The following is a 21,677-nucleotide window of genomic DNA, read 5'->3' on the forward strand; positions in this document are numbered from 1 at the left end:
CCTGTTGTAACTTATAACGCCTTCCGCTTAGAGGCTCAATTTAAAACTGGTGTAGTGGTAAACATATTTAGATATGGACATATCATCATGGAATTTTGGTTCCTTAATGGTCATCAAATGCATACCCCACTGTTGTTAATCAATATTCCAGGGTGAATGCAATTTCAAGAAAAATGTTACTTATAGTACCAAACTCTATAAAGGTAGAATCTGTAAAATTGAAGGCCCACGAGTTATGTGGTGTTGGATGATGTGCCAAGAGATTTGAGATCACTGAAAAGAATGCCAATAGGCTTGAACTTAAGCATAATAAATTATGTCTCTTTAAACATGTGTTAATCATACACGAAATGGGGCAATGGGGCGCATCCCAATCTATAGACACATTTACCCTGTTGTTAATCTTATCGAGCTAGATCAGTTTTGCGGATAGGAATGATCTCCATAATATGCCAATTCTAACTATTATTATTTTCTATTAGATATAAAAAATTTAGAAAATACAAAGCAACCAAAGTACCACCATGAAAATCAACAAGGAGGCCAAGCCTCACTAAGGAAGAACAGAATCAGCTGTACAACATAACAAAAAGAGGAGAAGAAGGACTATCTAACTAAGAACATCATAGTAACTGACCACCCAAGCAGTCCAACCTAAGGGACCCTCCATCCAAACAATCTGCATCAACCCGAATAAATCTTCTTTTCTAGCATTCACTTTCTTACTGATTTCTTTGTTCAGCCTAATGCAAGCTTGCTCAAAAGCTTGCAGATCATCTAGAGTTCTACACCATTGGTATCCATGCTTCAACTCATAGTAGAAAAAAGTAGCATGCCCATCATGAAGGAACCTACTCATCTTATCCCACTCGATCAGCATAGTAGCCTGCACCTGCAAAGAATTTAAATTATTATTTTTTTGATTGGTAAGAGGTCGAAGCCAAGATTAATTATTATGTTTATTATTATTTGTTAAGCATGAGTAGATTCGAACCCAAGACCTCTTCAATAAGAGGCTCACAATTTACCATTGTGTTGTAGGCTCTTGCCTTCAATTCTAATTATTGACCATTGGGAGTATTCTTAATATATCATCACTATTGGAAATATTAGACTAATGAAAACTTAAAATAATTAGTGTAAATAATCGCACTAAATTGGGAAATTATGAACCTTTATACAAGATGATGTATTCATTTTCTTATTGTTCTCTTATAGAATTGACATTAGGAATAGATGGATTTTTTTTAATCAATCAATTCATATTGTTTTTAGGTGTTAGTCTAAAAGACACTTGTGATCAAAGATTCCTTCATAATTAGGAATATGTAATTATTCAATATCAGATTTGTGAACTATTTGTTTATTTTTGGTGGGGTCTCTGTTGATCCTAAGTAGGGATAAGGAATGGTTTGGAATAAGAGTAATTTAATTTTGTGAACTCTTAGATGATGTCTAAAGAGAGTAGAGAAAAATAAACCCTATTCAAGGGAAATAATTCGTATTTGAAGAGTAGGAAAAAGGATCACATGTTTTTGGGAAGTATGGAAAGTATTAATAAGTCGATAAAGAATAAGAGGATGCATTGACTTCCTTAATCTTTTTTTGTTTCCATAGTGTACATGCCACATATTGAAAATAGATGTTGCCATTAGCCAAGAAGAGTGAATATTTTATGATTACTATGTTTCCCATATTTAGAGTTTCTTGAAGTAAATGGATATCAAACTATATGAATAAATAAAGGAAGTGTTATGAAATTGACATGTTTGATAATTAAGTGGATGTTTACTTTCCTTTATATGTATAGAATGTCAATGAGAATCATGATGTGTTGTGTGTTAAATGAGAGTCTTGGTGTAATGTTTGTATACGTATGGAATAGAATTAGATTTTACAAGGTATGATGTTGAAGATGATGGGTTGATAAAGTCGTATAATGATTTTATGATGATTTTACATGGCATGTTGAGGATGCCACATTATGGATTGCTTATGATTCTTATTTTACATGTTTCACATGCATATATGAGGGTTATGACATGAATTGGAGATAAGGATAAATTCTTTTAATTATGATAGGATGGATACTAACCTAATTATGTTGTTTTTGTGAATGTCTGTGTAGTATATTAGTTTTAAAATATGACTTTTTGTTAGTACACAACTCCATTACTTTCCTCTTAGTTTTGCTTGTTTAGTCTTCCTCGTTGTTGGGCTAGGTATCTTTCATGTCAGGAAAGATTACGAGGAAGCTTAACAGCTTTGTGGTAGGGTGGTAAAGCACTCCTACAATATTCTCGCCCTTCTATTCTTAGACAAGTTCTAGAGCTTCTGTCAAAATCAATGACATAATCGGTACACCTTGGTATTCTGGTAACTGAATTATGATATCCTTTTAAATTTGAGCATATATGTATATGTATAGTTTTGTTAAATTTAATAATGGTTAATCAACTAATGTTGACTGGTCAATTTTCAAATGACTTTGACTCTTGTTGAATACTCCGCATTATATGGAAATTGCTAATGTGGCATTGGTTTTGCAGAGGCAGTCCTTACATTGTACAACTAACCCCATTCATTCATCATATTGCCATGAGACAAGCCACCACATGTTTAGCATGATTTAAGGTTATGTGCAAGCATTTAAAGACATTAAATACATTCATTTCATCAACTAGAAAATCAAACAATAGAATTTCATAAATTTAACACTTGTTTTTCCATCATTAAGCTAAAGTACATCCTTAAATCATATTTACATTTCCTGAAATAAAAATACAATTCTTATATTTACCGAATCTCATCCTAAACTGATTGTATTTATTTAATTGCATTCACTTGACCTTTAAAAAATGTTTTGGCTTTTACTAATTGGTGTTTTCAAGGAGAAAAATCAATACATAATGGGACCCATGAAGCACACCACTTTTACAAACATCTAATTCTTAATAAAATGAAGCCAATGAAGGAATCCTCTAGTAGATTGGGTCAAGATTCGGTAGATTAAGTCAAATCTCAATGAAGTCCAATTGATTGAAGAAACCCTCTAATATATGAAGTCAAGATCCAATTTTGAAGGGAAAACCTGCTCGTGGGCACTTTGGTGAGCTACACCCTAGCCGTTAAATAGGGCCAACTCTCTTATAGAGACGTAGAGACAGATGAGACATATGGGATCCCATGTGTTGTATATGGATAGTGAGACTAGGAGGAGCATAATAATTTCACTACAGCTGCGATGATTTCTTGGGCTTTGACCCTTGATCCCAAAGCCCCACCCACCCCACATCAAAATCAAAGCCCAAAACAAAGACCTTGCATTGAAATGACCACTTCCCACTTGGTTTCACCATCTACAAGGCCACATATTCTTTTCTTGCAATATTTTAGTTGTGAGACCTTTGGTATCTTGCTTTCTTTTCTCTTCTTTAATGCAATGTCATAGCTGTTTACCATTATTTTCCTGTAATATTGGTGAGTCAATGGGGCTCCATAGTCTTTAACAACAATGTTCTAAAAGTTTCCGTGCCATTAGGATTGAAACTTAAGGATTGTATGGCTTGGACACTTGTTCAAGGGTGAAGAAGGAACTCCTAGTGTGAGTTTGGCCCTTTTTGTGGACTTCTGTTTTGTCTTTTGTATTAAGGCTTTGACTGTCTCTTGCCCACCTTCCCTTGCAGTGTGAGTGCAGTGTGAGTTTTTGTTCAGATGCCTGATGATTCCATAATAACCCTAACACTATCAAAACCAAATCTTCTCTTGCGTTGCTCTTTCTAGAGCAGACTATATTGCAGAACAGGTGAAATCTTGAATATCATCTAGTATACCATATGATAATGACTCTTTACCGGACTTTAAAAGCTGAAAAGAACAATGAAATAGGACACTGTAAATTTCAACTATATAATCCAAAGTAACCACATGTCCTCTCTACACTCCGTGAATCACGAGAAGTTCCCATTCACATCAACTGACAAAGCTTCAATTGAGATAATGATACCCTCACGGGATATTGCGAGCTGTACTCACTCTCTCATGACTCATCTATGAAAGTCTCCAGTCTTAGTCAAATAAGCTTGTCATCCAAAATATATGATATATATTAACGTTGAACGTGACTCTACACGAGCAATCATTGATCATTACCTAGGTTAGGCTCATGGTGGCTGCTACTGGTGAGGCCCATTTTGGGGGGATTTTCTTCACTGTAGCTTGATAAAGAGGGTGATGTTATGTTCTTTGATTCTATTATTCATCAAATATGTTAATAATGAATCACTAACTATTTTGTGTCAGAAGTGAATTTTAATGAAGGTAGGTTACTTTGATCAAAATCTAAAGCAGAAAAGCCATTATCAGCAAAGAAATAACAGATTATTAGAATTAGAGGTTGGTTCACATTGGCTTCATCTCTTGGCTGTCGTTCCAAGCTCAGGTCTCTTAAATGGCGGTCTTATTTGGTCTCCTGTACATCATTTTAAAAAATCTTCATTTCAACTTACAAAGGTATGATATTGTACTCTGGTTGACTTTGACAGAATGCATACTATGATATTGCTATTAGGATTTAACTCTGTGATTTTGAGTACCCATGTTTCATGAGTAGTGATTCAACATGAATCCATCTCTCATGAGAATAAATAGAACACTTAGTATTCATTGGATCTAGGTGATGCTCACAAGGGTGAAGCACTGGGACTTCCCAAGAGGTCACCCATACCAGTACTACTCCAGCCTGAACGCGCTTAACTACGGAGTCTCCTCCATAGATAAACCCAAAGCTTGCAACCCCATTTGCAAAACCTTCACCAAGTGTTGTGCCTTATGAACCATTCATTAGAAAGCCCCTTAAGCTCATCAATTGATAAGTAAGAGATGATCTCCATAGCAAGTCAAATTGTGATATTGTTATCAGGATTTAACTGTGTGATTTTGAACCAAACTCATTGACCCATGTTTCATGAGTAGTGATTCAACATGAATCCATCTCTCATGAGAACAAATGGAACACTTAGCACTCATTAGATCTAGAATGCACACTCTTTAATCCTTTAAGTAACTCTGCATCAAAGATGTTTCAAGAAGGCAGGTGACTTTGATCCAAATCTATGACAGAAAAATCATGATCGGCAAATACATAATGAATAGTTAGATATAGCGACTGGGACTTCCTTAGTTTAATCTCTTGAACGAGGTTTCCAAGCTGAGGTCCCTTAAATAGATGTCATGTGTGGTCTCCTGAATATCACTGGGAAAAAATCTTCATTTCAACTTCCATATATTATATAAAAGTGTGAACAAAATTATACTCTAGCTGACTTTGACAGAAACATAATCCTCAATCCGTAAGTAGCTCTGAGTCAAAGATGTATAAACATAGCCTTCTGCTCCAACTCTGATAGCAAAATAAGCTATCAACATAGCCTTGTGATATAAAATATTCCACGAGATAAAATATAATACAAAATCATCTTGAAACACACATCTGACAGTTGTAAAGAGATATCCATCATATGATACTTTCCTAAAAACGGGACAACCCCGTCTGACATAACCACACAAAACAATCTTCTGCTAGATGACAATATTAAGAATTAGATTAGGTGAGTAAGCTTTTTACACAGTCCAAATTGATAAATTTTGTAAAGCCATGTTAGAATTACAGTAGATGAACCATCATGACATCAAGATTTTACATAAAATAGAGTCACTGGACTTATCATCAGACTTAACATACTGATACTTTTCAGTTCATCAATCCAGAGACACCATTATCACTTTCAACAATGCTGAAAATGCTCTGAAGTGTCTAAATTTGATCAAATAACCCTTTCTACACTGACGGAGTTAGATCATGTAACTCGAAATTTGTGAAGCCTGTTTTACATTGGAAGTTCGTGACTAGTAGTTTGATATCTGATAGTAGGAAATTGACAGCATGATTTGAAACGTAATAACCTCTGCAAAGGCCCATAATCTCCAATTCTTTGATTTTGCACTTCTGAATGTATTGATCTTGTTTGAGATTTAACCCAAAAAACTTTGCTTCCCCCACACGAGGAGAAAAATAGCAGCTGCTCAGAAGATTAAAAGCACATTCCTTTCCATATTGAATAACTGTAAGAGGGAGTCAGCGATTCCCACTCACTAAGGGGAAGGAACATCAAGGATTGATTGAGGAAGACACCCTGAAACAAAGAAAACAGACCATAAAAAACAAGAGTCTTATATGCTTGTCTGGAAAGGCTTGGGAAGAGAGAACTTGCAAGTTTTGTAGGACGGGAGCAATTGAAAGGGAATGGCATTTTCGACATCTGAACATAATATGATGTCAGTCTGAAAGCAGACAGCATGCATAGCTTATTTGAAGTTGACTAGATCAACCAAACACTGGTAGATTTTTGGTTAAGATACGTTGCAGAAGATTGGAAATAGAAAGGAATATGGAAATTGCTTAGTGCTACGTTTATTAGGTCCCTTAGACTGCTTGATCTCATGAACATCATTAAAATCATTCATTCACAACCCTGAGGGCAAAGCATTCAGTAGCCCTTAATTTATGAATATAACTTGCATTAAACCATGCACATCTGCACCGAGACAAGATCACCTGGTAAAAACAGTGAAAATTTTCCACAGCCTTTATTCGATGACCAGGACAAGATCACATTTTCAGAGGTATTGTAACCATGATTTTGTAAAACAATGCACAAGAGGTTTGATATGTCAATTGAAAAATCGGGACTCCTATAGAATGAGAGGAGCATGCAAAGATAGGGCAAATCTTAAGAATTTGGCGCTTTGAATTAAGAAGACATAACCTTTTTGATGCTGAAAGAAATACAAATATGAACCTCATTATCAGCCAGAATGGCATCTCAAATAATACAAGAAAAGGCTTCAATTGACCAGAGTAGCGTATTACAAACCATAGTAATATCCTTCATACAGTTAAGAGGGCGGTTCTTTGTTTTGGTATGAACGTGCCCACAATATTATGAAAAAGAAGGCAAAATAGGATAAGAAAGAAAGACTACTATCACAGGAACACACCATCTACAATCTCCGAGCAAGAGAATATACATGGTACTCAAAGGGAGGAAGGAATGCCTGCAGCCATGGTAGGACAGATACGATACAATTGTTTCAGAAATTTTACAATGGTACAAGGTGAATGAATGCCCTTGTGGACATATTTCTAAGCACATCCGGAATTCTTCCCAGGTCCTCCATAGTAGAAATAGTTCCCCCAGTCGCTGTTGTAGCCTTTCTGAACATTATAGCATTTGGATTGTTCAGTGAAGGTGCCTAATCCTTTTGGAACTCTCAAATTATTTGAGCCATCCACAATTTGGATGTTGCGGAAGTAACTAGATTTGCCAAAACCTTCATCTGGAAAATGGCCACTGCCCATCTGAGTGGAGGTATGCTGACCATCTGGTTCAGAATTAACAACCTCACCACCCCATTCGATCATGCTCGCACTATCGGCTAGGTAGGAAAATAGGGGTGCTGGCCAGTATCCTAAAACATTTTGATTTCCGAATTGCATCCACCAATTTCCTTCCTTAGGATCCTGCCAATTCAACACACTCAGCAATCGAATGACAACCTATATGAGCCTTGAAGACGAGAGAAAAAAATTAGAAAAAAACATACTATCAGTAATTTTGATTAATTTACCTTCCAGATAAGGATGCTGATATCATATTGTGAGCCACCATAGTTTGAAACAGGAGATATGCTGGCTCCCATTGCAATATCACTACTTATTTGTATAAATCCTGAGCAAAGCAAGTTGTAGCATCCAGTAGCTTGATAAGCATCACTCTGCATAATAAACATTTAATGTTAGCGCCATAATGTCATCTGAATGTTAAAAATCGATTTCTTCATCCTCAAAACTTAATCTTATGAGTGGAATTCTAATACAACTTTGAGGAGCACATAGCTTAGAAACTTAATCCCATGAGTGGAATCCTAATACAACTTTGATGAGCACATAGCTTGGAAACTTACGGTCCAATATGTAAAGAGCCTTGTATTGTTGTCCCCGTATAGATCTGGGCTAACCTGCGCAGTAATCAATCGAAAACCTTAATTTACAAGGGAACGGAAAGCCAAATTTTGGGAATTGCTTCAAATAAGATTGCAAAAGGATGCTAGCTCCATCTTTACCTGCCATCCTGCTTCAATACTGTTCAAATCCCCATCAAAAGAACCAGCCAAAATCCAAATCTGAGACAAGCTGAACTCATTTGAAAGCTGAATCTTAGGCTCCCATACATTTATGGTAGCTTTAGCTCCATAGTATTTGTCTCCTTCCACATATGTTATCGCATGCTGCAACAAAAACGGGATTTGCACGCTTCCATAAGAAAATGGAAAAGCAAGGAAAAGCTTAACAAGCTTCTAAGAATAGATGAGAAACAGAGTAAGGAGGGCAACCTGATGTCCGCTTTCGTTCAGTAAATCAGGATCTGCAGACTTGGGCTCAGCAGGCCTGGAAACTTGACTTCTCTGTTTTCGGCCAAAACTCTCAATAGATTTTGCTCTGAGAATGTCTTGTTTATGAGTCCTACGAATGGGGACTGTTCCTGAAGGGCACCTTCCATTTGCATGCCACAGTTGGGGCAAAGCAGGTCCATTAGACCTCGCAGCTTTGCCAGTTTTAAATAGCCCATCTGGAAGAACATTGGGCCTCATCTGTAGACAAACAAAGATTTCCAATGCCATATTAAGACTCGCGGCCTTGGCAAAGCTTTTCTACGGCATCCACATAGTTCCAAACCCAAAATGTACAAACCTGAATAGTGTGATTTTGGAGAAGTTCGTGATCAAAAGCCGGCTGGTGAGAAATGTGCACACAGTCAATAGTATCTCCATCCGGGCTCTGCAGGATAGAAAAACATCAGAACTCAAACGAACCCGCCATAGAATCAAATACAAAAGATGGTATGTTAAACATCACCGAAAATTCCACTAATGAAACCAAATTCATTCCAAGATAATGAAATTTATTCCAAGATACCCTAACAGTGCTTAGAACTGGAATGGAATGATCTCAGAAAAGAGATCATATCCTCACATACAACAAAGCAAAACTAAAATGACCAGCAATGAAGAAAAGCAGATATCAGTAAAGCTTAAACTCAACATTAGCTTGATATAGAACCACGGGCAAGCAGTGCACTAACCATCTCATATACCACGCAATATCCCAAACCCAAAGGAAAAAGCTCTGCACACGCACTATTCTAATATAGGATGACTAGTATATACTTTGCCAATCCTTTCTTTCTAGCATGGGAAAATTTCCACACCTTTAAGACAAGTTTATCCTTCTGAACTGCAGCTAGTACAAAACCCCATAGGAAACAACTAGTATGCATTGAAAAGCTAAAGCCTGCTGTTTAACTAAAAAAAAGGACCAAAACCAAAAAGAAAGCGGAGCTTCAGGGGAAAAGAAAGATAGGGCGCAAGAAAACACAAATCACCTTAATGCTTTTGACAGCGGGCTTATTAAGGCGCTTGAGGTGCTTCTCAATATTGAGATGAAGCTGCTCCTGCTCCCTCACTCTATTCACTTCAGCTGCATCCAAATCAAATGCTGCCGAGGGCCTTCCAGCTACAGCCCTGCCGACCAACATCTCACTAATTAACACCAGCAACATAAGCAGCCCATGGTTTTGGTACATTTGAGCCGCTGTTCTTCTGGTTCTCCTCTCCATAGCCATTAACGAAGAAGACCAAAGGCCAAGGACAAAAACCCACTTCAGGCAACTTCTTCTACCGCTGTTAAGCCCTCATGAATCTCTCTTCTCCTTGCTCTGGCATGCAACCTTGTGATAATTCCAAGCATTGCTATGCCCAAACATCAATCTCTCTTCCGCATTATAATGCCATTGAATCCAGCAAAACACAACAACAATATATACGTCGGAAGTTGAGATTCAAGCGGGGAGGGACCCGCCTGTTATCTCGATGGGACATCCTCCAACAAGTTTTAGTGCACCACAAAGCACAAAAAAAAGTTGGGCGCCGGGCATTCTCGCCTCTTAATCTTAATCTTCCCCCTTACCTCCTTTCCTCCACTCTCTCTGTGTATCTTTTGTCGTTTTGAAGCACCACCTATTCCATCTGGGTAAAACTTCACATGCCTTTTACAAGCCTTTCTTGACCCGTGTTCCGCGATCCAAACTTCCCACGAGTGGGAAAAAGATGAAAACTTTTACAGAGCCTCACAAGCAGTCCGATAAATTCCGACTACCCATCGCTGCAAAATCTCGCCTTTACCAACCGTTTTAATCCAGGCCGTCCACTGCCAACGGACACTGCTGCAGCCCCTGCTCCGCTGGTCACCTCCTCTTTTCAAATGCTTTTAATACTTTATCGTTTAGCGGGATTTTCTCTCTCGGAAATGCTTTCATCACAGTGGATCGTTAGTTTTTCTGCCTTGTTAATTATTTGTTACACCTCTTTTTTAATGATTTAAGCACATGGACACACCCACAACGGAATCTTTTTTGTGCCAATTTGCAGGTGAGAGTTTAGGCAGAGGATCACATGAGGGCTAAGCTTCACGTGCTACGGTCAACATATATTTGATCGCTTGAAAAAAAAGGACAAGTTTTTCATCCAAAACTATATGTACCTACATATGAACTTTCCCTATTGAAATAGGGAACAAACTTTACTTGAACTTGATGTGGCTCAACAAATGAAATTTGCCCACATAAGCATGAATTAACCTCTGATTAATGGATAGTTGTGAGAGACATTAACTTTTGTAAAGGAAGGCCCCCACGTAAGTGTGAACTAACCTATGATTAATTGATAGTTGTGGGAGAGGAAGCTTTTAGAAATCAGAAATACCATGGAAAGTGAATTTAGTAAATGTAACTATTTCGCTTTAGATATGAAGATGATGTGTGAGATTATTCTAGGACTCGAGATGAAGATGTCTTGGATTTACAAATGGAAGATTGATGTGTGTGTCTTGCCTTGAATTGTACACAAGTTTTAAGTTCTTTTTGGGTTATAGAGTACACTTCGTGGTCATTTGTGTCTATTTCATATTTAAAACACTCAACTTAGTGGGTGACTTTGCTCTATTTTGTATTTATTTTTTATTTTTTATTCACTTTTAAAATTGGGAAAATTTAAGGAAAAAAATTAGGGTTGTTCGTATGTTGATAGGGGACATATTGTCATCGGTCGACTCTTAAAATATTAGAAATATGTTCTTTCACATCAAGTCTCCAAAACAGAGATATGTTCTCTCACATCAAGCTTCCAAAATAGAGATATGTTCTCCTACACCAACCCTCCAAAAAATGGTGGACATATTATCCTAGGTCAACCCTTAGAAAAGTTATTTAAAATATCAATACATAGTGAACTTAGGCACATATGCTTCTAAAATAAATTTGTAAATCTAGCTTCATCTTAGGGCACTTGTCGGATCACAAATCAACAAATCAAAAAGGAATAGAGCTTACTAGACTTTATTTCCAGGACTTTCCAACTTGATATGGCCAACTGACATAATTCAATCACAATTTGATTGTAATTCTCTGCTCTTCAAGCTTTGTAGGATCTAGGTGGGTGTACCCACTATCTAGACTCTAACTCCTTCCTGATTTTGAACTGTTTATAGCAGATACGATTAGAGTTCTCCAAAATCTTTGAACACTACGGTAGCAAGTCCCAGAATGCAACATAAGAACTTTTTATTTCTTTATGAAACTACATAAAAGAAATAAAAGGTGTTGACCAATTTCAAATACCCCTCACTCCTTTCAACATCAATAGATCAGGCCCTTATCCAACCGAGCTTGAGAGTCACTTGCATTGAATTCCTAATGTTCCTCTTTGAAAGACAATCCCATGAAAATAATAATTGGCATCATCAATTATCTAATCTTGTTATTTTGGGTAATTTGAATTTGTAGCATGAATTTGTCTAACTAAATTTAATCCTTAATGAGGAATGAATTAGATAGACGATAAAAGGATAACACTTTGCTTTCATCCCCTATTTGTTCAAACCAACATTACAAAACTTCAAATAACCATACAAGTCTTAAAGATAACAACCAATTCATGAATTGATTATAACAGAGCAATTGAATTATGGGGAATTTAGATTAATAGCTTTTATTAATGTCAAAAGAAGCAAGTACATCCTAGAGTTCTTTTGATTTTGATTACTCTACCTTATAAAACATGGTTATTATTTCCCTCCAAAAGGGAAGTGACAAGATTCCAACCATTGACATTCATGACTCTTCATATTCACCTAATCCTAATTAACCAAAACCGGGCAAAATTCTATTACAAACAAAACACATAGTTGCAAAAGGACAACAATGTAGAATATTCAATCTACTCCTTTGGTGCTTGTTGAGTTGTCGTTTTGCACGATGTTGAACGATAGAGATCCTTTCGAATCTCTCTCTTTAAATGTTGAGCAATGACCAACTTTGAGGTTACTAATGGTTGTTTCTTAACCTAATGGGTAACTCAATTGAAGATAAATGTTTATGTTCATGAGGAGGCCTTTGTTGGTACCAACCAATCTGCACACATGTTGCTAAAATGTAACCACAAAAGAGATATATCTTTGCAATTCTAATTGAACCAGCATCTAATGAGCATATGGGCCTGTTTGAGTACCTACCACTCTAGTTGATCCATAACCATCAACCCTTACTATTCTAAAGGGCAACCCAGCAGAGGACCCGCCCCCTATATATTGAAGGGTGTGCCCCCAAACAGATTATTGTTCCTAGAATCACCTTAATGAATGCAAGAGCAGTGCTTCCTCAACTCCACTAATGCAAGCATTGATGGGAACTTCAATAATAACCAAAAGATGTTTCACACTTCATCAAATCGTGAGGCCACGGAAAGTGCACTTACACGAGACAAAACACTATGCAAGAACAAAGATGATCCTCTCTTCAATTTGTCAAAACAGCAGAATTCATTAACATAAGGCAAAGACTAGAACTAAAAGATCACACAATCATAACAACACAATAAAACCATTAGCTCCATTATTATTTATGAACATGACTTCACAAAAATAACACACTTTGGCAAGAATAATAACTACATTCAAAATGAGAGGACCAATAGCATATATTATTGCATCAAAATAATGGCCTGGTGTACATATTACATCCATGTATTTAAAATAAATCCTCTCCTTCCTCTGTGTTAGGAGCAAGAACTCTTTTAATGAAAACTTATACTAAGAACTAATAAACCAAAGCTAATTATATACAAACTGACTCTCTAAATGGTGCTAAGTAGGTTCCTACCCTTGTTTAGATCAATTAATGGGTGCATGAGCCTTTTACATGACATAAAAGAATAAAAGAATGAGAAGATAAGAAGATATAAGTCGTGACATGATCTGGAAGTCTCTAGATGCTCTAAAAATGGAAGCCCTACCTTCTTTAGGTGTTTCTAGGAGTTGAACTACCATCAAAATGTGTTTTTGATGCATGGAATGCTCTAAAATATCAACTAGCAATTAACTGTCGCCGCACTACTTCTTCTTCAAATTGTTGGCGTGCCTCTGAGAAAAGTGCACATACTTACCTTGGTGACGAGATCCAAAAATCCAAAGTTTCTTTTGAGTACCAAAACTGAATTTCTAGCATCTATGTTTTCTTCTTATTTATGCCAAAACGATGTCTAGATGTTTACTCTCTAACTTCTCTATTATTTTTGTAAATTTTCCAGCCTCTAGTAAATCTAATGAATCATACTTATTTTTAACTACTTGTTGGTAGTTACTTACTTCTATCCTAGTATCCGCAAAATCCTCAAACTTGGTGTCTAGTTCCAACAATGCTTCTTCAATTTTAAATGCTTGTCGTACATCATCTTCTAATGAAGCATTCTCAAGTGTATCTCTAAATTATTGAACCACTATTTGCATTGAGGAAAGCTTGGTCTTCGACTCATCTTCAAAAATCTCAAGGCTAGCAATGTTATAGTATTTATCTGCTTCCAAAATATTGCTCTTGAGCTTTATTTTGTATCTGCTAGATTTCTTCATGTAGTCCTTCCATGACCTTATTACCTAAGGATATTTTCTCTATCCAATCATCTAATTTATCTAGTTCCTCTATTGAGTATATTTCCATTAGTGCCTAGTACCTTTGACCCTTTATAGATCTTAGTGCTTGTAGATCGTTAGCCTAGGTACGCACTTTGTCCATTAGCCCAAAATCATGGTTTAAAATGGAAACTAATTTGTTGGCATTAGTCTGGATGTTGTACAAAAAATTCAAATTGTCCTATATTATTTGCACTCCTCTCTCCTCAAAATGATGACATCATTGCTGGCATGCGTCCAAAAATGAATCCAATTGTGGCCATGTCTGCTTGCCTCCAAGTGTAGCTCCAAAAGTGATCTCAGGATTATCCAAGTCTATAGGTCCCACCACCTCGTTTAGGTATCCTCTCAATAGTTCATTCTTCTTTTGTAGTAGTATCATCTCTGACTCATCTTGGTCCATGTGTTTGAATACTTGCTTGATGCTTGTAGAGATCAAGACCTTTGTTGTATCCACCATGGGCTTTCTAAATATGACCTCCTTCATCTAGTAATCCTTTAGAATCAATTCTTCATTGTTAGCATGAGGAGGAGAACTAGCAATACGTGCTAGAAGGTCTTGATCCCAATTCTTTGTAATGAAGGAAAGTTTTCTAGAATCACCCTTAAGTGGCTCAAGCTTCTTCATCGCTTTTATTAATTATGTCATTACTTCCTCTTCTATTAGTTCCATTTTCTTCTTTCATCAAAACATTACCTCTTTCTTCAACCATGATGGCGTTGTCCCCATTAGTGACATGCATTGTGTTGAAGAAGTTGGTTCTGAAGAAGGCCCCTTTCCCTTATTACTCCTCTCCCAATTCTTCTCATGTCGAGGGAGTCTTTGGAAAGAGTTTATGTGTTGTGTCAGGCTAAGGATATGGCCTTTGTATTTGGAGGAACTTGTGGAGTTTCTTCTACTATCTGACCTTCTTCAAATACTTCATCAGCCTACAACTATTCATATTCTCCCTCCTCTATTTCCTAACTTTCTGTTGCTTCTTGGGTTGTTGGAGGAGGTGGAGCTATTGACCCTTTATCCATTATTGTTGCCATGTCCTATGTTAGTGGTGGAGGAATGCTAAGGGATCCTTGAGGTATACGAGGTAACTGATTCTAATCATCTCCTAATGACTCATTTTTGGTAGTATCCCTTATTTTCTCTCCCACCATCTTGTTGCCTACAAGCATGAAATCAAAATCTGAGACATACAAACTATTAGCTCCTTCATCTTCCATTTCCTCTATCCATTTTTGTTGTTCATCTTTTGAAGTTTCAACCTAGATAGGCTCCCTAGGAACAGATGAAGGTGTTTGAGTAGAGCTTCTCCTTCTCTCCTCATCTTTCACCTTAGTTAAGTGAGTTCTTTTATTCAAGGGGACAAATTCAATTGGTTCCCCTTCTTCCTCATCTTCTACTTCAGGAATGGTTTCTAGCACCTGTGGTGAGGGAGTGCTCTTCTTCTTTAACTTTCTTCTTTTTACACCTATCATTGTTGTTTATGTCCAGGCTCTCTTAGGCACCAACAAGGAGGCTTCTTCCTCTGAGGCTCTAGGTAGTGGGACTCCTTGTTCTTCTCTCAATTGCTATTGTTGCTCCTATTGAGCTTGCATAGGTTCTTCCTAAATCTCAGGTTCTTGGGCAGTTGGCTCTGCTTGGGCCTAATCCACTTGCTTCCTTACCCTTGGGGTTGCCTTTCTCTTCATGCCCTTCCCTTTTTCGATCTCAAAATACATGACCTCTCGCTCATGTTGGTGTACCATTTTCAGCCTCACTGGTGATTTAACAAGGTAGGTTAGAATTATGACTTTGGTTCCCTTTCCTTTCTTGGGTCTAGTTGTAGCCTGAAGAGGTATGGCCCAGTGAACTAGATCCATCCAAAATGGTTTTTGGATCCATTCCCTTGTTAGTTCAACTACAAGTCGACCTTGATGTTCCATGTCATCATTCTCCTCGCACCTTATTTCTACGTTCATGATGAGCCTGTCATAGATCTTATCCTTGTTGTACAAGGGATCCATTATCTCAAGGACATCCTTGTCCCAAGCCTTTAAGAGTATCTCCATGTTGAGCACTTTTTATACTAGATGTAGACTCATCCTACAATAGTTCCTAATGCAGACATCGTAGTCATCTACTACATTCATTCAATTGTCCTCCAATATTTCCTCATGTACAAAATTCTTGCCCACCAAATGTTGTACCATCCCAATGTTATCAAAATAAGGGCATGGAGATGAATAATCATCTAGGGGATATTGATTCCATTCTAAATTAAAGGTAGCAATGTCTTGCTTATGCTTCACTTCAAATGCCCCAATGGTAATCAACCATACCCATGTTTTCTTATGTTGTTTCCTCACTTTGTCATCTGCAGAAGTGACTTGGCGAGCTATCTCCAATAGGATGAGCCTATCTGAAGGGTACCTTGGGAGCTTCTTGGGACACAAAAGAGTACGAACTACCTAGAGATAGGTAAAGGTCTTAAACTGGTTGTACTAGGCACCTACTTAAGTTATCCTTGTTGTAGCCTCTACTGACATCCTCTTATCATGATCACCTTTGATGAACCTAATGATGGTGAATATAAAACCATCATTTACTACCCTATATTCTAGACTTTGTAGTGGGAGCTTTGTCTTCACTAATCATGGATACACCACATAGGGCCAAGCATTTACATCTTGCATGTTTCCCTTTCTGTGCAACCCTGGGTAGTCTGTGGTCCTGGCCACCAATAGATATACCATGTAAGAAGTCATGTAGAAGTGTGGATCATTCTTGACTGGGATCAGCTACTCATCCAAATTGTCACTCAGAATAGTGACCCAATCAATAGGCATCTTAGTTGTTCTAATGGTCTCAATAAAGTGCACATTCTATGTCTCTAAATGACCTATTGCAAAAAGGCCCATGGCTCTGTTGAGGAGGACAATTGAATATGTGATATCATCTTTCATGTACCCTCATGTCATATCCACCTTTCCCACTCTCTGACTCAAGGGTGTTCTATTAATTAAGAATGTAGATTGCACCATTTCCTTGGCCTCTTTCTCATTTTCTCTATACCATCTACCTGCACTGTCATCGGATATCTGGAGGTATTGGTCTACCCTTGGGAGGTGGAAAACCTTCTCAATGTTTCTTGGCCTAAGGTTGAGGACTATTTCTCCAGTCATGCTCTTCACAACCTTCTCATCTGCCACATAGTGTTAAGCTAGTGTCATGATCAGTTCAGAGGATTGAACTAATGTAGGGTGTGAAGCAATATTCACTATCCCACTTTGGATCAAGAATGATACCATCACTGATCTTTCCTTCAATTTTTTTTTAGATTGTCAAGAAAACATTCCAGTCAACGTGTCCTAGTTATGTGTCCCAGATCTTTGTGTATTTGTCCTAGAATATAGACTTCTTTGGGGCTCCTTTGTATTTAAATGCTACTAGTTTCAGTGTCATCTTAGCAACCATGGAAGACAATGATGATGTCATTGAATCTCCTCAAAAAGGTGGAAACATTAGTTTCTTAATGTAAGAAAAATCTAATGGGACTCAACCAGTACCTAGACTGATGGAAAAATAGACCAAAAAAAAAGAAAACTGATAAAAAGTTGCACTAGACCCCTCAAATGCATTTTTTGTGTACTAGTGCACCTAGCACACATGCACATGTGTGCACTTCATTTTTGCATTTGAGCATAATGTGCATAGTTGTGCACCTTCACACGTATGCAAGGTGCACATGTGTAAAACTGTGCACATTGCAAAGGTGTAGTTTTTCTTAGGAGGGGGGGTTTCTCTGTGTTTTCCTTAGGTGTGGAGGTGCGCACCTTTTGAGGGTGTGCATGTACACATGTGCACACCTTCAAAAGGTAGTGTCTTTACCTTGTAGGTTGGAGATCTCGAAGAGTTTGGAGTAGTAGAGATGCCCAATTGAAGGAGTTGTGAGGGTGCACATCTAGAGGAGGAATAGAGACAAGTAAAGAGTGGAGGAGACATGCAAAGTCTATTTATAGACCCCTGCACAAGTGCACACCTCTAGAGGATGCACACCTACAATGTGCGCAAGTGCACACCTTCAAGGGTGCGCAAGTGTGCTAGTTTTTGCACTCTTGAAGCAAAAACTCTCAAAACTAATTTTTTAGCCCTCTAACCTGTTCAAAAGTGTTTGGTTGAAGATGGGGTCTTGACCTAGATCCAGAGGAGAGTCCTAAATTATTGATGCACCAGACTAGGTGCCTGAAAGAGGATTTTGAAATTAGGGGGTCTGCATTTTGTGACTCAAAATTGGGCATGCATTGTGAGACCACAACAAACAGTCCCAACGAAAAGAGAAGAAATGACAAAGGCATTTCTTCATCAACAAGCATTCTTCTAACATGTGTCAAGTGAAAACTAGATTCCAAATCTTTCTTGCAACTTTCAAGTCTTTTGGAAGTTGAAACTTCAGAATTTCAAATTTTCAAGCTTAGTGTGTGCTTAGTGTTTCAGTTTCTATTGATGTCTCAAGGCATAATCTATCATGAGTATCTAGCAACTTGGAGAAAAATATTTTGCTCCACCAACACATACATTGAAAATCCTCATAAACCTATTTATCCATCACTATCTTACCAAATGAGAGAATCTGTTATGAGGGCTCTTGGCGAGTTATCAATTCCTTCTCTTTGAGTTTTTGGTAATCTTCTTAACTTTCTTCGTGGAGCTTGTGTGTTTCCATTGATTCTTCCTTGAAGTCTTATGCTCATTGGACATAAAGGATAGCTATTTAGGAGTGCATATACCTATATTTGATTACCTTTTGCATTTGTCTAGAATCTTTAAATGCAACACCCTTGTAATAATATTTTTCTTTCTTTTCTACCCTAGCCACATTTAGATTGTGTGGCCAAGGTATTGGTGTTCTTTCTAGATCGATACTTAGTTTGATAACTCTTATGTTCCTCTTATAATGAACTTTTGAGAAACTCTCACACCAAACAATGATCTTAGCAATTATTTAAAGAGGCCCTTTATCCAAGTAAAAGCACAAACATGTGTCACCTTTTATAAAGAAATAGGATATCATAATGCAATAGTTCAACATTAATGACAAAAAAAATGGTATTTGTGTTTAGAATTTGAAGATGATGTAAACTGATGAAATGTGTAGAATTGGATGAATTTTATGCTTATAATTTTTATAATTCTTTTGAGTAAGAATTTATTCATTTTCTTTTATTTTGAAGTCCCTTTTTTAACTATAAAAAATATACAATGTGGTTCCCGTCAAACAAGTCTATGCAAATCATCTTTCTTTGTTCTAATTTGAAAATATCTTATAGATGACATGTATAGCTAGGGAACAAAAAAACAAATAATTATTTTTGATGTATATTTTCTTTGTTATAAGTACTCAAACTCAACCTTATCAAAATCCAATAGTTTTTCCTTCTCGTCAAAATTTTCGTATCAAACCTACACCTTCTTGAAAAAAATTACATATTCATGAAGAAGACTCTCTCCTTTAGAGATAAATATATATTTTAAATTTTTTTGATATGATTTACTCTTCTTCTTTTTTTCCTTTTTTGAGGGAGCATCTTTTGAAATGTTGAAATATCGACTTATAATATTTTGAGATTATAACATATTATAACTAATCAAAACACTAAAAAATTTATATGATGATGATATTTAATTTGAGATCTATAAAAGGGTATTTTTAGTTTTTGAAAAAAAATGAGTTTGGATAGAGAAATAAGATTCGACCAAAACAGGTTTTGGTATCCTAAACGATGACACAAATTTGTGCTTTTACCCTCTAAACCAATAAGTTTTTTAATTATCCCTTTCTATTGTCAACCTATATTCAAAAACAACTAAGATAATCAATTCTTTAAATTTGCAAAGTGCTGAGAGCAATCAATCTTAGATTCTGACTTTAAGACAAGAAGTCCTCTATCACTGCAAGTAACACATGGTTTTCAGTTGGCACAAGAAACAAAACCATTTGAATGCTTTGACAAAGAAATACCTCTTCCCTAAAATTGAGACCAAATGTGGTGATCTCGGTTATGCATCAAGAAGGAATTTTGATTGCACCTAACCCTCAAACTGACAAGAAAACAAAGACAAGACTAAAAGTAAACACACAACTGAAAGAAAAACACACATGTTGAAAGTAAACACACATGTATAAAATAGACACACATGTTGTTTTTTGTTTTTGGAAATGATTTCTATGTTGGGCTTCAAAATAATGTTTCAAAAACTGGCCATTGACTGGTAATGAGACCAATTCCCCTTGTAAAGAACTTAGTTTAAAAGTATTTTCTCTCAAAATCTCTACAATCTGATAAGGACCAATCTACAAGTGTTGAAACTTGGCATGATTGCCTGGTTTTTCTTTTACCTTGTCTCATAGAAGAAAAAGGTCTGAGATTCTAAAAGACTTGATTGTGGCTCACTTGTCAAACCAAATTTTTATGACAACCTGATGTTTTGATATATGTTCTAAGTTATTGTCCTCTTCTCATCCAATTCTAAGAGATTTGTCAACCTAATCAGCATCCTCAACATACCCTGTCATGAATTTCATCACTAAAATCTTGAGATTGAGTGGGAATATTGGTTCTTTTCCATAGACTTTTCAGCATCCTCAACATACCCTGTCATGAATTTCATCACTAAAATCTTAAGATTGAGTTGGAATATTGGTTCTTTTCCATAGACGAATAGATATGGGGATGTTCCCAAAGCATTCTTTATCTTGACCATGTCTCTCCATAATGTATATTTCAATTGAGTGTGCCAATCATTTGGATTTTCAATGAGCAAGCATTTTATTACTATAATCAAGTTCTTATTGGTGGACTTGGCCACACCATTCCCTTGGGGATAGTAATTAGATGAAAACTTGATTATAACTTGATTGTCCAATGCCCATTCAGTAAGAAAAATTGACGCAAAAGATGACTCATTATCACACACCAGGATGAACGACATCCCAAATCTAGTCACCATGTGTTCTTCTAAGAAATCAATAACCACTATTGTTAAATACAGTTTCAAAAAGTTTCAACTTTAGTCCATCGTGTGCAATAATCTATACCTGTGAGGATGAACATATGTCATGTTGGTAATGGTGGGTTTACTAGTCCAGTAAAGTCTAGCCCCCACTTGGCAAAAGGTTGTACCTCAAATACTGGTTGTAGTGGCACGGTTAGATTTCTCTCTTTGTCAGCACTTGTTTGAAAAGTGCAACATGAATGTACATATTCAGATGTGTCTTTGAAAACTATATGCCAAAAGTAACCTGATCTCAAATCTAATGGGTTTTAGCCTATGTTGATCCATGTCCAGTTCCATACTTGTTATGATACTATTCTAGTACTTCTCTTTCTTCTTGGCATCCTAAACATCTTAAGTATATCCCCTCATAGCTCTTCTTCTAAAGTTTCCTATCTTAAAGCATCTAGGATTCACATTTCATCTTGAGTCCTTTGCGTTGGGAACTATTCATCCATTGAGGCTATGGATTCTACAAGAGTTAATACACAATATCTTGATACTAAA

The 21,677-nt window shown here is 36.8% G+C and overlaps 1 protein-coding gene across 1 annotated transcript; it reads right to left on the minus strand.

Annotated features, from left to right (window-relative positions):
• Nucleotides 1-6,889: 6,889 nt before the first annotated feature.
• Nucleotides 6,890-9,913, minus strand: LOC149562261 (protein neprosin-like). Its single transcript, XM_089825791.1, has 7 exons — nucleotides 9,504-9,913; nucleotides 8,813-8,899; nucleotides 8,455-8,712; nucleotides 8,185-8,349; nucleotides 8,026-8,079; nucleotides 7,690-7,836; nucleotides 6,890-7,582 (listed from the first exon to the last, which is right to left on the minus strand). The coding sequence occupies exons 1-7, from the start codon at nucleotides 9,741-9,743 to the stop codon at nucleotides 7,205-7,207; spliced, it is 1,329 nt and encodes a 442-aa protein (XP_089681917.1). The 5' UTR covers nucleotides 9,744-9,913; the 3' UTR covers nucleotides 6,890-7,204.
• Between the last annotated feature and the right edge of the window lie 11,764 nt (nucleotides 9,914-21,677).

This window comes from Cupressus sempervirens, chromosome 4 (genome assembly GCF_028749045.1).
Source record: "Cupressus sempervirens isolate cs-2001-9-10 chromosome 4, ASM2874904v1, whole genome shotgun sequence".
NCBI classification, from domain to species: Eukaryota; Viridiplantae; Streptophyta; class Pinopsida; order Cupressales; family Cupressaceae; genus Cupressus; species Cupressus sempervirens.